The sequence below is a fragment of the Terrapene carolina genome, unplaced genomic scaffold (genome assembly GCF_002925995.2).
Source record: "Terrapene carolina triunguis isolate 2854851 unplaced genomic scaffold, T_m_triunguis-2.0 Scaffold517, whole genome shotgun sequence".
NCBI classification, from domain to species: Eukaryota; Metazoa; Chordata; order Testudines; family Emydidae; genus Terrapene; species Terrapene triunguis.
The window spans coordinates 1,620,261-1,635,812 of NW_020664868.1; the positions used below are offsets into that span (position 1 = coordinate 1,620,261).

The 15,552-nt window shown below is 47.4% G+C and overlaps 1 protein-coding gene across 4 annotated transcripts in view; it reads left to right on the forward strand.

Moving 5' to 3' along the window:
• Nucleotides 1–587: 587 nt before the first annotated feature.
• The window catches only part of ACTN4 (actinin alpha 4), a 36,358-nt gene continuing 21,393 nt past the window's right edge, over nt 588–15,552 (forward strand). For 2 of the 4 annotated variants that reach the window (XM_029913218.1, XM_029913217.1), the window contains exons 1-7: nt 597–711; nt 2,159–2,278; nt 7,226–7,312; nt 8,177–8,264; nt 8,803–8,881; nt 9,319–9,400; nt 10,358–10,443. In XM_029913218.1, coding sequence (XP_029769078.1) covers nt 687–711; nt 2,159–2,278; nt 7,226–7,312; nt 8,177–8,264; nt 8,803–8,881; nt 9,319–9,400; nt 10,358–10,443 — 567 coding nt within the window. In that variant the 5' untranslated portion in view covers nt 597–686. Of the gene's footprint in view, nt 712–2,158; nt 2,279–7,225; nt 7,313–8,176; nt 8,265–8,802; nt 8,882–9,318; nt 9,401–10,357; nt 10,444–11,019; nt 11,106–15,552 lie in introns of all 4 variants that reach the window. The other 2 variants (XM_029913216.1, XM_029913219.1) reach the window with 2 other exon arrangements.

Consider the following 15,552-nt stretch of genomic DNA (forward strand, 5'->3'; position numbering starts at 1 on the left):
GGAAGCCAAGAATAGACCGAAGGCGTCCGGCTAGAGCCAGAATGATCTTTGTCGCTCAGTGCAAGAATTGCTTGGGCGCTCTGCAGCAGTTTTTCTGGTCCCTGTTAACCACATAGCTCTGCAGCATAACAAGGACCTGTTCGTATGTATTTAAAAATGCTCACCATATTTAGCAGTGTCCGCTAAATGCTTGAAAACCGCTTGAGCTCCCCCTGGTTCTACAAACCCCATATTGGGATTTGGTCAAGTCTAAAAGGTTGGGTCAGGCTGCATTGTTCTACTGCAGCCAGTTAGTCTTGCCACAAAACAGAATAAAACGGTGGTTCTTGGAATAAGTTTCGGGAAATGATAGCAGAGCTAAAATCTCTGTAAGATGGTTCTGATACTGTAAGGGGGTGAGCTGACCTAGAGATGAGTGAGCACAATGAATATAATCACCAAAGAGTGAATTAATGTACATGTGCATTGATGAGAACTGCACCACGTTTCGGTGTATTGGATCCAAATAGGCTAGTTCGTGTAAATCTGGATGGCCTGTCTGTTCATTTCTAGACTGAACGCTGCAATATCACACCCTCCTTATCTTATTCCTCCAGACTTTTACGGCGTGGTGCAATTCTCACCTGCGGAAAGCTGGCACGCAGATCGAGAACATAGATGAAGATTTCCGCGATGGGCTCAAACTCATGTTGCTCTTGGAGGTCATTTCAGGTGCGTCCCTGTCTCTCTACTGCTACTGTACCTGGTACTTAAAGAATCCCTGGACCTTGTGCTCCCTCCCAATCTGTCACTTACACTTGGGTTATAAGTTTTTTGGCCTAGGACCTGTCACCTTGTTTTGTGTGCAAAATGGGGCTCTGATCTCCTCTTAGGGTATGTCTACTTTGCAGTTAAACACCCGTGGCTGGCCCCTATCAGCTGACTCGGGTTGTGGGACTATAAAATTGCAGGGATGTATGTTCGGGCTCAGGCTGGGGTCCTGCAGCCTGAGCCCTGCGAGCTATGGGTGTTTAATTGAGGTGCAGACGTACCCTTAAGGTGTTTAGGTATTACCACAAGACAAATAATAAAGGTACCTATCACAATGTAGGTCAAGTATAATGCTGTCTTTCTAAATATTTGTATTACTGTAGGGCAGGGGTTGGCAAACTTTTTGACCCGAGGGCCACATCTGGGTATGGAAATTGTATGTTGGGCCATGAATGCTCACAAAATTGGGGGTGAGGGCTCTGGCTGGGGGAGCCAGAAATGAGGAGTTCAGGGTGTGGGAGGGGGCTCCGGGCTGGGGCAGGGTGTTGGGGTGGGTGGTGGTGAGGGCTCTGGGGTGGGGTTGGGGATGAGGGGTTTGGAGTGCAGGAGGGTGATCTGCGCTGGGATAGAGGGGTTCGGAGGGAGAGAGGGGAATCAGGGCTGGGGCAGGGGGTTGGGGCGCAGGAGGGGTGCAGGCTCCGGGCAGTGCTTACCTCAAGCAGCTCCCGAAAGCAGCAGCATATCCTCCCTCCGGCTCCTAAGTGGAGGTGCGGCCAGGTGGCTCTGTGCTGCTCCGTCCGCAGGTGCTGCCCCTGCAGTTCCCTTTGGCTGTGGTTCCTGGGCAATGGGAGTTGTGGGGGCAGTGCTTGGGACAGGGGCAAAGTGTGGAGCCCCCTGGCTGCCCCTACGCGTAGTAGCTGGAGCGGGGACATGCCACTGCTTCCAGGAGCCACGCAAAGCCACGGCACGCGCAAGCCCTCGACCCCACTCCCCGGCTGGATCGCCAGAGCGGGACATGCCCCAGACCCTGTTCCCCGGCAGGAGCTCAAGGGCCGGATTAAAACGTCTGGAGGGCCGAATGCAGCCCCTGGGCTGTAGTTTGCCCACCCCTGCTGTAGGGCCTAGGAGCTCTAGTAATGGAATCAGGACCCCTTTGTGCCAGGCATTGTACAAAGACAGAACAAAGAGACAGTCCCTTCCCCACTAGTTGGATTCATAATGCGTGTTTTAACAAATGATTCAAGTATGAGTAACCTTTTCAGCTATCTAGAAACAGATCTTCTGCCCTTGACATCATGGTAAAGGGACTTGTTTCGTATTAAACTTCTTCACTTGTCTTTGCATCCAGTGATTTTAGCTCTCACCTGAGACTGTAAAGAAAAACTGTAACTCTTCTGTTTCTCTTTAGGAGAGCGATTACCCAAACCAGAGCGAGGAAAAATGAGAGTGCATAAAATCAACAATGTGAATAAAGCTCTAGACTTCATCGCTAGCAAAGGAGTTAAGCTGGTCTCTATAGGAGCTGAAGGTATGTAATTTAGGCTTCTGAATGTATCAACAGCCAGCCTCAACTCGTGACTACAGTAGAACCTCCGTTACAACACCTCGGAAATGGAGGTAGTTCGTAACTCTAAAATATTTGTAACTCTGAACAAAACGTTAGGGTTGTTCTTTCAAAAGTTTACAACTGAACATTGACTTACAGCTTTGAAACTTGACGATGCTGAAGAAAAAATGCTCCTTTTAACCACCTTAATTTAAATGCAACAAGCACAGAAAGAGTTTCCTTACCTTGTCAAATCTTTTTTTTAAAGGGAAAGGGTTTTTTAGTAGCTTATATTTAACACAGAACGGTACTGTATTTGCCTTTTTTTGTGTTTGCTGCTGCCTGATTGCGTAATCCCGGTTCCAAATGAGGTGTATGGTTTATCGGTCAGTTCGTAACTCTGAGCTCCTACTGTATTAGGAGTCTTCGGTCATACCATCTAATTGGAAGAGTTATTTTCTCTATACAGTAAGGTGTTGGATCATTTCAGCCCTCCTCTCCGTCAGGCACTAAGAGGAGACTGGATTATGCAAATAACTTGAACGACACCAAATGCCTATAATTCAGTCAATAGAGAGAAATTGGGCCAGAGGTTCATATTACTGGGAGCCTAACTGCATTCAAACGACGATCGTTGGTTGCCATTGCTGTAGTTGTGCTAACATGCAGGGTAAACACTTTAATAGAACTCGTTCATTTCTAAAATGTAACTTTATACTCACCATGCCTGGTTCTTAGATGGCAAGAATAACACTTGGAGAGTAAGAGTTATAGACAGCCACGGTCAATTCCGAAGTCTGGGTGTCCAGACCTTTAGTAGCCAAATCACCAGTGAATGTCAGTTCTGGCATGGGCTCATCCATCTCATCAGTGATGGAGTTACTTCTCTCCTCCCTCTATTGTGGATTAAGCTAAAAGTCACCCCCTAGGTAAAATATCTATCCTTCTGTTGTATGTACAAGAGCATATTTGGTGAGGGAGGGGACGTTTATCAGGAGTTATTACCACAGTTGGAAGTACCACTCTTTAATAGATGAATACAGCGTGCATGGGGCTTTACAGACAGCCATGGCCACATGATAACCATAAATATCATCAGTGTTGATACCTGCCATAGAAATACTGAAGAGACACTGGATCCCACCTTACTGTTGTCTGAATGCTACGGGGGTGGGAAAGGAAAAAACCATAAACCTATGGCTCCTCCTGGGAACTGTTATGCAGTCAAGTGTCAGTGGAATCAGCAGCAATGTTGGCTTAGAGTATCTGAGCGTAATGCACGTGGTCTTGGCCCTGTGTGAAGAATGTCTTGCTCTGAACAAGGCTTGTAAGCATCTCCTCTTCTCCACCATTAGCTCCATCCAAGGGAAGCCAAGTATCCTTAAGGCAATTTAAAAGCTTTTTGGGAGCTTGGAAATTAATATTGAACCCTGGTGACTGCCTATAAAGCCGTTTGAACAGTTAGTTCAAGGCATGATTCTTTCTCCATGGTCAGTTGGATGGCGGCATGCTGCTATTTTTTAAAACTAATTGCCATTAGTGCGTGGATCAAAGAATGTGTCCAGAAAAGCAAAATATTTGTATTTGCATTGTTCCAAGTCTCCAGGCCTGGTATTTCTTTGAGCTTTGCCAAACATATATGCTGGCAGTCAACTGGTTATGATTTAAAAAGCAAAATTCCTGCTCTCAGATCAGAACCTCAGATTTTCTTTAGTGGTTCTTTACAGCTGGACCCAGGGCCGGCTCCAGGCACCAGCGTAGGAAGCAGTTGCTTGGGGCGGCCAATTCAAAGGGGCGGCACTCCGTTCGGTATTGGGGTGGCACGTCCGGGTCTCTGGTGGCAATTCGGTGGCGGGTCCCTCATTCCCTCTCTTCCTCTTTGAGCTGCCGCCGAATTTCCGCTGAAGAGGAGGGGGGGGGAGCTGCGGCTGAAGAAGCAGCGCAACTGAGCTGCCGCCGAAGTGCTGCCGCTCGTCTTTTTTATTTTATTTTTATTTTTTGGCTGCTTGGGGCGGCAGAAAAGCTGGAGCCGGCCCTGGCTGGACCCACTCCTGGCTCTGCCTCTCCTAGCTGCATTTATTTAATCTGTCCAAAGAAAAACACCCTGGTTAAACAGACCCCAGAGGACCTTCACAGAATTGCAGAATAGTGAGAATATCCAGATAGCTGGTCCATTAAAATGCTATTAATGGTGAGTTCACTTTGGAAAACTATTTCTCCATTTACACAGATATCAGGGTTTTTTGGCTATTTCCATAATGAAACTTTACAATAAAGCCTAATAGCATGAAAAACAAAATAGTTTTTATCCTGATTTTTTTTTAACATTTGCGTCTGTCTCTCTGGGGTTCCTAAATGAGAAGTTGATGTGAGCAGGGGCGGCTCCAGGCACCAGCGCACCAAGCGCGTGCCTGAGGTGGCAAGCCGCGGGCGGCAGCCTGCCGGTCGCCGTGAGAGCGGCAGTCAGGCTGCCTTCGGCGGCATGTCTGCGGGAGCTCCGCCGGTCCCGCGACTTTGGCGGCAATTCGGTGGCGGGTACACCGAAGGCGCGGGACCTCCCGCAGGCATGCCGCCGAATCCGAGTTACCGGCGGACCTCCCGCAGGCGTGCCGCCGAAGGCTGCCTCACTGGGGCGGCAAAATACATAGAGCCGCCCCTGGATGTGAGGGAGAAGTACTTACTATATTTTCTCTCACTATTGCAAATAACTTAAAATCTTGCCGTTTAAGATAACTAGTTTGAATGCAAAGTATTTCTCCTCTCTTCCTTCCCAAGGAGGATAGTCTAGAAGAGAACTAAATTCTTCCGTCTCCTTATTGGTGATTTCTGTATGTGCATCAGTACTCGTCTATTTATAGTTCTCTACCCTTAGATTGTCCAGCCTACTGCATTTTTAAACACATTTTTTCCCTTGATATTTTGGTTGGAGTTTAGAATGTGGGAATAAATTTGGTTAAATTACCCACCCAGGAATATAGTTACGTTAGACAGAAATATTTTATTAGCGTATTTGAATCCCTTATGCCTCAGGGCATAAGCAAACCACTGAGTGGTGGGGGTTCGAAAGAAACTTCCCTTGGAGCAAGAAACCTCTGCCTATTTCCTCCCTCTAAAGCATCTGGCACTGGCCACTATTGGATAGGATGCTGAGCTGATCTGATATGACAGTTTGTTCCCCAGAAATACAAGCTGCAGCAACCGTCTCTTCATAGAACCTGTCCTTGCTCACAAGAACCATGACCTGTTCCTTGGACTTGTGAAACTCTCACTGTTGCTTAGACACCGAGGGCTATTGCTAGGACGTCACTTGGCTCTAGGCTACCTTGCAAAGCCAGTTTGAATTAATCAAGTAACATGGCTTGCACTGAGGTTGCATCTCTAAATCTAGTGACTGGTGTCTTTTCTCCTGACTATACCTGAAACCAGTGCCCGTTCCAACTAGTGCCACATTACAATTCAGGATGCAGGGATGGGGTATCTGATTTACGAAAGCCAATTTATCCACCGAGCTCTCCTCCTAGATATCAGCTGGTGCTGTGACTGTTCAACAGCCCTCTTGGTACCCAGACTTAATTCTTCATGCTTCCAAGGGTTTATTTGGTTTGGAAGAGGCTTTTAGCTGCTCAAGAGACGTTGGAAATTCCATGTCTAGTTGTTCAAAGAAATCTTCTTGCTATCACGGTTTAACTAAGATAGGGTCCCTTAATCTCCGTAATCACATAAGTTTCCCACTCTCCTTTATTTCATGCAATTGAAACTAATAGATGCAAACTCATCATTTTGAGGGGGATTGAAAGAGGCTTTCTTGATGTATCTAGATCAGGGGGTCTCAAACTGGGGATCGGGACCCCTCAGGGGGTTGCGAGGTTATTACATGGGGGGTCGCGAGCTGTCAGCCTCCACCCCAAACCCCACTTCGCCTCCAGCATTTCTAATGGTGTTAAATATATAAAAAGGTGTTTTGAATTGATAAGGGGGGTCGCACTCAGGGGCTCGCTGTGTGAAAGCGTCACCAGTACAAATGTTTGAGAGCCGCTGATCTAGATGGCTCCTGCGCTGTGACTAGCTAGCATTGTCACAGGCTGAGTGCAGATGTAGTTGGCTTTGTCCACATGGCAGTGGGTGTTGCAGCCTATTACTCTAGAGAACTGGGTTTAAATATAAGTTTGCAGTGAGGTCATTAATGAAATATCATGTGTCCTTGCAGGATGATGCCCAGTTGTCAGTTTTGTAGCCATTCGCCTTGTCCGCTCATGGGATCTGGGAGTGGAATTTGGATAGAGGGGGATTGGGGATGAGCTATGTGTGGGAAGCTTGTGCCGTCGGGCTGGTCCAGTGCTATCCGACTCTCTTTCAAAATTGCCAAATGTACCCGGGTATACTAAAGAGACACAGTGTAAAGTCTGGATTCCAGAAACTCCACGAGTGTTGCTAATGAAACTTTGAGCACTGGTCTGGTACCTCTGCTTCACTGTCTAGTATCAGAATGCAGACTGGAGACCTTCTCTCATTGCTCCTTACTTGTCCTTCAGAGATTTGAGTCCTCAGATGTGAGCTCCTACTTTGAATGAAAAGATTAGCCTCCATATATCCTTTATTGAAGTGTTGTCCCTCTGTCCTCTATAGAGTAAAATGTAAACTGGTTAAGGACACACCAGAACTTAAAATCCTGAAGTGTTTGAGTCAGAAAGCAATAAACTCTTTCTGGATGTGCAGACGGTGCAGTCGGCCTAGTATTTGGCTTTCAAGTGGACCCCAGGAAAATTCTAGGTGTTAATGGCTATTTACTGTAGTGCCTCTTGAAATCCTTCTCCTAGCTTGCTTGCACCTGGAAGTTGTTTGCTGATGTGTCTGTATTAAGAAAACGAGGTTTTCCTCCATCCCTGGTGAGTTTAATGTCAATGTTCTTCTCTCCTCTATTGCTTTCAGAGATTGTAGATGGCAATGCAAAGATGACATTGGGCATGATCTGGACAATTATCCTTCGATTTGCCATTCAGGACATTTCGGTGGAAGGTAAGAGCCAGGCGTGTGCAAGCTGTGTCCTTACCTTCTGCTTCATTGCTCTCCAGCACATTAGAGAGATCTGTGTAACTACAGCACAAAGAATGTACGATGGGGAAGATAAAACTGGTGCAGTGAATTGATGCAGTTTTATGGTAATCCAGGACAGCTCATGCATCTGCAAGTCACGTTTCCAATGCACACTTTTTGCATAGCTGTCTGTTTCAGTAAATCACTTACTGTGCTTCTACTTCACTTGCTCTGTTGGCCGTAAGTGCTAAATACCTGACCCATGTGAATCTGGGACTGCGTGGTGGGAGGTCGGTGTTCTTTTCTACACTGTTCTTCCCCTGTGTTGATCCAGATTTGGGGGTAATCCCTCCAGCCACCTAGTGGTAATAGAAGGAAGATGAGCTTTTTTACCCCATACTTGCAGCTGTCCTGACTCAACACACCAACTGGAGACTGTCCTTCCTAGTTGGAAACAACCACGATGGAAAATAAACTACCCTGAGATCACCCTGAATATGAATTGCAGTACTTGATTTGCATGTTTTTGACCAGGTTGGCTTGTGACTCAGACACATCCGAAGAAGTGGGCTATAGACCACGAAAGCTTATGCTCAAATAAATTTCTTAGTCTCTAAGGTGCCACAAGTACTCCTGTTCTTTTGGGGGATACAGACTAACACGGCTGCTACTCTGAAACACATACTGCAACACTAACATTAAACAGGGGGCAGGTTACACCCTTTACTGTCTGTGGATAAGTCTCTGTCATCTGTTGCACTCTTGTCTCATGTTCTTGGTCTAAAACTCTACCAGGAGAGACACGCTCCTGGGCACAGTCCCTTAATTGCCCTGTGCCTTTTGCAGAGACCTCTGCCAAGGAAGGCCTACTGCTGTGGTGTCAGAGGAAGACGGCGCCCTACAAGAACGTCAATGTACAAAATTTCCACATCAGGTAACTGCTTGTCAGACCCCCTCTTCGCGAGTGCTCAACTCTGTCTGCTCCTTTACACGCTTCAGAAAGAGCTCTCCGTGTTGGCAGGCAGTGCTGCATGTCTTGAAGACAGCAAGAAATAGCCCATTCCCTCGGCCTCAGAGGCATCTCCATGAAATATTCAATGGGCCTGCCATTAGGGAAGTGATGCTTTTAGCGCAGCTTGGCCGGAACAAAACCCCCAAATTCATGCATGTTTCGCTCTCGTTTAATCTGCAATTCCAGCCATTGCTGCCTCTTATCTGGGCTGTTATTCTCAGGAGGGCCCAGCGGGGGTGAAAGAACCTGAAATGCCCGATCTAAAGGAAGCATGCAGTTAACTGTGCATAGTACTCAGTCCTGCTACTTCTAGAGGTATTAAATCAAGGTGAACTGGAAAAAAAAAAAAATCTGTTGGACTCTAGTATGTATTGGTGATCATTTTCTATAGTGTGTTATACAAATACATGTATTTAACCCCACACACCAAAGCCATCTAACTCTCTGATCTCTTTCGTAGCTGGAAGGACGGTCTTGCTTTCAATGCCTTGATCCACAGACACAGACCAGAGCTCATTGAATACGACAAGCTCAGAAAGGTACATCTCTGCAGTGGCCATGTTATCCTCTCTTCAGAAGCCAAGTTCTGTGCTGCTGAATGCGCCCCAGGGAAACACGCGTCCCACTTAAACTCCGACCCCCATTGTAGCTGCTAGCTGTGTGTCTTGTTAGAAGGTGAAGTCAATGCTAGAAGGCAGGATATGAAAAGAACTTCCTGTCACATGTTAGTCTCTGTTCCGTTCAGTGAGACGGGAATTGGAGTCTGGCAGGGAATGGTTGGCTAATGGGAGCAGGTGACTGAGGAACATTTGGGTCATTGGTGGAAAAGATTAGACATGAAGGCAGACTTGCTGTAGCATTCAAGAGGAAATGGGGGGATGTCAGGCAGCCCTTGGGGCAGCAGTGCCACCTGTGTTAGAGGGAGCTTTCAGCAACTCAGGTCCATAACCCCTTCTTACAACTGTCCTTTTCCCAGGATGATCCTGTGACGAACCTGAACAACGCCTTTGAGGTGGCCGAGAAATACCTGGACATCCCCAAGATGTTGGATGCCGAGGGTAAGCTTTCCAGACGCTCGCTGCAGTAACCACCTGGGTCAGTGGAAGTTTCTGCCATTGCAGTGGAGATGACCCAGTCCCATGAACAACTTGCTTGTCAAGGCAAGAGGAAAGTGCATTTCCTCCATTGCTGCGTCACACAGGACTGGGCCTCGGGTGGTCTGACCTGACAGGGCAACCAGCCTGGCTTGTGTTTAAAAGCCAGACTTGGCCTTCCATACAGCATTCACATCTCCCACCCTTTCCATGACTAGGCTTGTCTTTGAAAGGCCACCTAAGGCTAATCCTGCAGCTTTGTAAGCGCATGACGGATCAGCAATTTGTTGTCAAATGCATCTTGCCATACTCTGTTTTCACTAGTAGTGAAGCTGTCCCAACTGGAACTAATTGTCCTCTGATACCTGGGCTGTCTCCAGATATTCACTCCCATTTGTAAATGTAATGCTCACAGAACGTAGTGACCTTTCCTGGGTAGGGCCATGGTGTGTACTGAACGAGAAGTGAGACCGGAATTGAGGAACCACGTGTTGATTACTTTGGGTAAAAGTGCACCCCACTTCCTGTTTTGTGTGGTGGTATTCTCACTAGACTGTCTCCACCACTAAATTCTGGGGCCAACATTCCCTTTTCAAAACAGTCGCAGAAACCGTAGCAGCTGCCCTAGGTAAAATGATTCATTCAGTACCAGTAGCTGCAAATGGCTTGTGTTCAGTCTTGGTTGACAAGCTTATCTTTCACGGTCTGTAGTATATCCAGGAGAATTTTGATGGCCTCTTCTGCCCACCCAGATATTCTGGCACTTATTTTTTTAGAGAGCTGCTTATCTACAGGACTACAGAATGGTGAAGAGCGGGTTTCTTGAGATGATGCGCAGGACGTGCCTTGGCCATCAAGTCTGACTCAGTGTGAAACCAGGCTCTCCCCGTGAGGGCATTAACACTTATTGTTCGCTTGCAGACATTGTCAACACAGCTCGCCCTGATGAGAAGGCCATCATGACCTATGTATCCAGCTTCTACCATGCATTTTCTGGCGCGCAGAAGGTACCGGAGGCAGCTGTGTCCATCTCGCTATAACTCTTCGAACTGCGGCATCCTACACTGACCCAGTTTTTCTTGCAGATGGCAGTGGTCTCTTGCTGACTGGAAAGCAAACCTCAGCTAGTTCATACATGCTCAGGGAGCTGTCCAGCTTCCATGGCTCCAGCTATTATGTAACACTAGAGGGACCAGAAAAATCATCTTTATAGAGTAGGTGACTGAGGTATATCATTCGTGAGGGGAAAACTATGTAGCAATAAACAGTAGGAGAAATCAACTTTTCAACCTAGAGCGTTGTGAAGCTGAATCCCAAGACTCCTAGCCAGTGTCTCAAATCAAGGGCTGCTAGCGGAGTAGAGCTAGTCGTCTTGGGTGAGCCTCAGACTTTAAGGGACAGGAACTCTGAACGGAGTGGAAAAGATTTAAAGCAGCAAAACAGCCCATTTGGCTGAGTCACGCTCCAGCTTAGGTTTGGATTCCAGTCTGAAGCAAGCGCTTGTTCCCTCTCAGCTGCATGCCAGAGGGGCTGGGAGGTTCTCACGCTGCTCTCTTCACTCTCCTTCCTTTCTTTCTGCGCAGATATTGTAGGCACTCTCAGGCCCGATGAGAAGGCGATCATGACATATGTTTCCTGCTTCTACCATGCTTTCTCGGGGGCTCAAAAGGTGAGCTTTTGGCAGGTGGAATTGCTTCTGCGTCTACGCATGTCTTGTCTGGTTCAGCTGCCACTAATCTTGCACACTAAGCAACTCACTGAGGCTTGTTACACTGGCATTAAGGGCGTATGAGAAATGTGATGAGTGAAAACGGCTGGAATGATCGCTAGCCACTGAGATTGGTGGAGAAACAAACGCGTCGCCCCCGGCAATAATAAAAATCTGGGGTGGTTGGTACGTAGCGCTGTCCGCTGAAGGGTCACTACTTCTCCTCTCTCACCCCCACTGGCTGCTGGAAGTAATCACCCAGTTTTTAATTGATCTTTTCACTGTCCTCCAAACACTGGTGTTAGATGGGAGATCTTCACAGTAACATCTGATGGAGCTGGAGAGGAGTAAGCTAGCTTACATTATGACAAGCCATTCTCTGCTTGCCATGATCCCCTGGCTGAGGCTCGTTTAACACGCTTGATACAAAGATGTCTAAACTCATTGCTGGCCCAATAGAAACTAAAAAAAATTATTCCAGCTGGGGATGTGGGGAAGAGGCATAATTAAGTGCCCAAATAACAGCCCCCAGTGGCTGTTATGGTGCAGGAAGGTCGCTGACAGAGTGCTCATCTGAAATTAGCATGCAAGTATTTATGATCGCAGCGGGACTCTTGGATCACTGGCATAATGAGCACAAATCTGGATGACTCCGCTGACTTAATCAAATTTGATTCTGCATTAGGCTTTTCATTTCCCATGAAAATGCCATGTCTGTGCAAATGGCACTGCTGTCAGTTGATTGGCACGTAGGATAACAGCAGCACCAAAATCATTTGAAAGTCTTGGTGATGACAGTTTAACCTTGTGTATATCCTGTTTGCTTTCTCATCCCCTTCCTGAGCTCTGTCTTATGTGCGATTACAATTCTTATCCAGAACCCTTATCGCTGCTCTTAATATGCTTCTCATACTAGGCTCTGCAGCAAAATAGTGCCAAATGAGATTGGCATCAGCATTTCTATTAAGTGCTGGTTTCCCTCGTTTAGCTAGAATATCCTTCTCAGCCCCATTTCATCTTAAATATTGCCATTTTGGGGTGGTTCTGTTTCTTTGGCAGTGGAGAATATCACTAGGAAGATTGGGTTTAGGAAAACAGACTTGTTAGAGTTCTATCAATCAGACATTGCTTAAACACTCAGCTCTTTGAAGAGCGTACCTGACAATGCCCAAATCCATAATAGGTTAGCCTTGCTGTTACCCTCTGCTATCGTAGGGGAAAGGACAGAGATTTTCTGAAACCAATATGGCTCTTTATGTAGACAACTGATTGGGAAGAACATCCTTCAATGGCAGCTAGATACTGCCACTAGATGACTTTTACTATCATACCATTTTCAAGAGCGTCTAAGTCCCATTTTCAAAAGTGACTTGGTTGTGAGGCCCCGACGTGCCTATTAACTTTCAAACAGACTGTCTCCCAAGTCATTTTTGGAAATGGGACTTGTGCTCTCTGGAAAATCTTTACCTTAGACTCTAGCATTGCCCTGACTCACTATGATCTCGATTGGGGTAAGTCATTACACCTCTGGTTCTCGGAATCAAGCCCCCCTGTTAATATCAAATCTACTATGGTTACAGTCTTGCTGGGACTCTGCTGACTAAAATCTGAAACTAGATTACAAGCAGGAATTTCTGTGCTGCTTCCGCTCTTCGTGTTGTTCTTAAACTGTGGTTTTCCCTTCCTTCCCTTACCACACTAAATGCTTGCAACTTTTGTTCGCATTTAGAACGCAAATCCAGGTCAGTCGGATTGTCTTTAATTGCTTGTGTAGCTGCTGTAGTTTGGAAGTTTGAGATGCATCTTTAATTGCTGATTCACTTTAAATGCCATTTTAGTGCTAACTGGGCTTCAGGGGATAAATGAGCCATTTATATGCCTTGCTGCAGACCAAAGGTGTCTGTCCGGCTTTGATTTTTAAGGAGAACTGTTGAGTAAACTCTTTGGGGCAGGGACCATGATTGCCCTATAGGCTTGTACAGGAGCCAGCACCACTGGGACCTTTTGATGCTACTGAACCAAGCTGTACTGTAGCATCTGGATTACTTGTTAAACCAGTATTGGAGCAAGGCTGAAACTAGTCTCCGATCGTTCATCAGTAACTGAGGCCCAAGATCCAGATTAAGTGCCTGGCCATTACGCCCATGTAAAATGGCACTAGTCTAGCTTGGTAGTGTTTCTTCCCACCTTTTCACTGGTGTGAATGATTCCATGCAGTACAGGGGAACAGAGCATCAGGCTCTGAGGGTCCAACCGGGGCTCAGGCAGAACTGGACGCATTCCATTTCAAATGCGAGGCACCAGACGTGCTACACCTGCCCAAAGTTCTTGGACCAAAGATGGGGAGTAGCTTCCTTTCTTGCTTGTTACCCTAGTTCGGAAGAGCCCCATTGTGCTGGGCACTGTACAGACACAGAACAAAAATGAAAGGCTGCGCCCTGAAGAGCTAACAGCCTGAGACAGCGGCTGAATACAGACACCTGGCGGAGTGCAAGGAAACGACGACAGTATTAGTCAGCGGGATGGGCAGTGGGTCAAAGCACACGAGTAGCCTAACCGTTCTCCTGTTTTGCAGGCATCATGGCTTCCTTGAACTGCATTCTGGATTTGAATGGCTGTTCCCTTTGTTAGGAATTGAGTTGCCCATAGTAGCAGATATTGGTCTAATCTGTTGTATAGTCTAGGGATGAGCTGGGGATGCTTACAAGGGCTATTTTATGCAGAGAGGAGTAGCCTGCATCTTGACTGCCTATGAGTTTTGAAGTAGTTTTACTCAGCTGAAGGCAGAATGGCATAGCTGTACCTAATCCGTAAATTACCTCAGCCACAGGCACTCCGCTGACTGGTGTTTTACGGCTCATAGATTCTGAGGCCAGAAGGGACCTTTGTGACCATCTCGTCTGACCTGTGTAACGCAGGCCATAGAACAGGGATGGGCAAACTACAGCCTGGGGGCAGTATCTGGCCCTTCAGACGTTTTAATCTGGCCCTCAAGCTCCCGCCGGGGAGCAGGGTCCGGAGCTTGTCCTGCTCTGGTGCTCCAGCCGGGGAATGGGGTCAGGGGCTTGCCCCACTCTGCACGGCTCCTGGAAGCAGTGGCATGCTCCGGCTCCTACGCATAAGGGCAGCCAGGGGGCTCCATATGCTGCCCCCACCCCAAGCGCCGCCCCTGCAGCACCGATTGGCCAGGAACCACGGTAAGCACTGCCTGGAGCCTGAGCCCCCTCTTCCTCCCCTGCCCCAGCCCTGATCCCCCTCCTGCCCTCTGAACCCCTCCAGTGCAGAGCACCCTCCTGCACCCCCAACCCCTCATCCACAGCCCTACCCCAGAGCCCTTTCTCTCACCCCCGCACCAACACCCTGCCCCAGCCTGGAGCCCCCTCCCACACCCTGAACTCCTCACTTCTGGCCCCACCCCAGAGCCCGCACCCCCAGCCAGAGCCCTCACCCTCTCCCACACTCCAACCCCCAATTTCGTGAGCATTCATGGCGCAACATACAATTTCCATACCCAGATATGGCCCTCTGGCCAACAAGTTTGCCCACCCCTGCCCTAGAACTTCCCTATAATAATTCCTAGAGTTGATCTAGGATTATGGCCTAACATTTTTCACATGCTGCATACTTTTGTCAGCGCTAGATCCTGTTCAGCTATAGGATGTGATTATTAAAGATCAGGATTAACTTGGTTAGTAAAGTGTAAAACTTTTATAGGCTGGAAGCATTAACCTTGTTTGTTAGCCAATGTTTGAAAAAACACACATACTGGATACGTATCCCATCTGGACTGAAATTTTTCTATTAAAGTCTGAACTTGCGTGTATTAGCTAGCACTTCTCCCAGGCGCTCCCTGGGTGGATGTAATGTGTGAAATTCTGGCCTGGCCAGTGTGTTTTATTGTTCTTTGTCTGATCCCAATCTTTAGCAGCACAGCTGGCATGTTCTCTGCATCAGCTGGTATTTATTAGCTTCTCGTAGCATGCGGTGGTTTTTCCAGTGTTCTTGTGTGTCGTGCTCTAATTCCAATCCCAAGTCTGAGGTGGCAACGGATGTGTGCTGCATGTGAGCATGTCTAATACGTTTAAGTGGTACCCAGCAGTGTGAGGAGGAGAATACAGCCTAGAATCCAGACTGCTTGTCGCTTGTTTTGTTGCTAAAGGGAATCAAACTTCTGCTGTCTAGTCTTTTTGGCAATTCGTTTCCCCAGCTCTGTTTTCCTCTCCCCATCCTCCTATAGACCCTCTTCACTATTTCTGTTGATGTCTGGCTTTCAACTCCTCCTCTTGGACTCTTTCTGTGCTGCCTACAAGGTACTTGATCTCTTGACTTTCCTTCTTTGCATCCACGTATCCCACTCTCCTATCTGATCCACAGAGGAATTTCACCTTTCCCCACCTGCCTCGCAGAA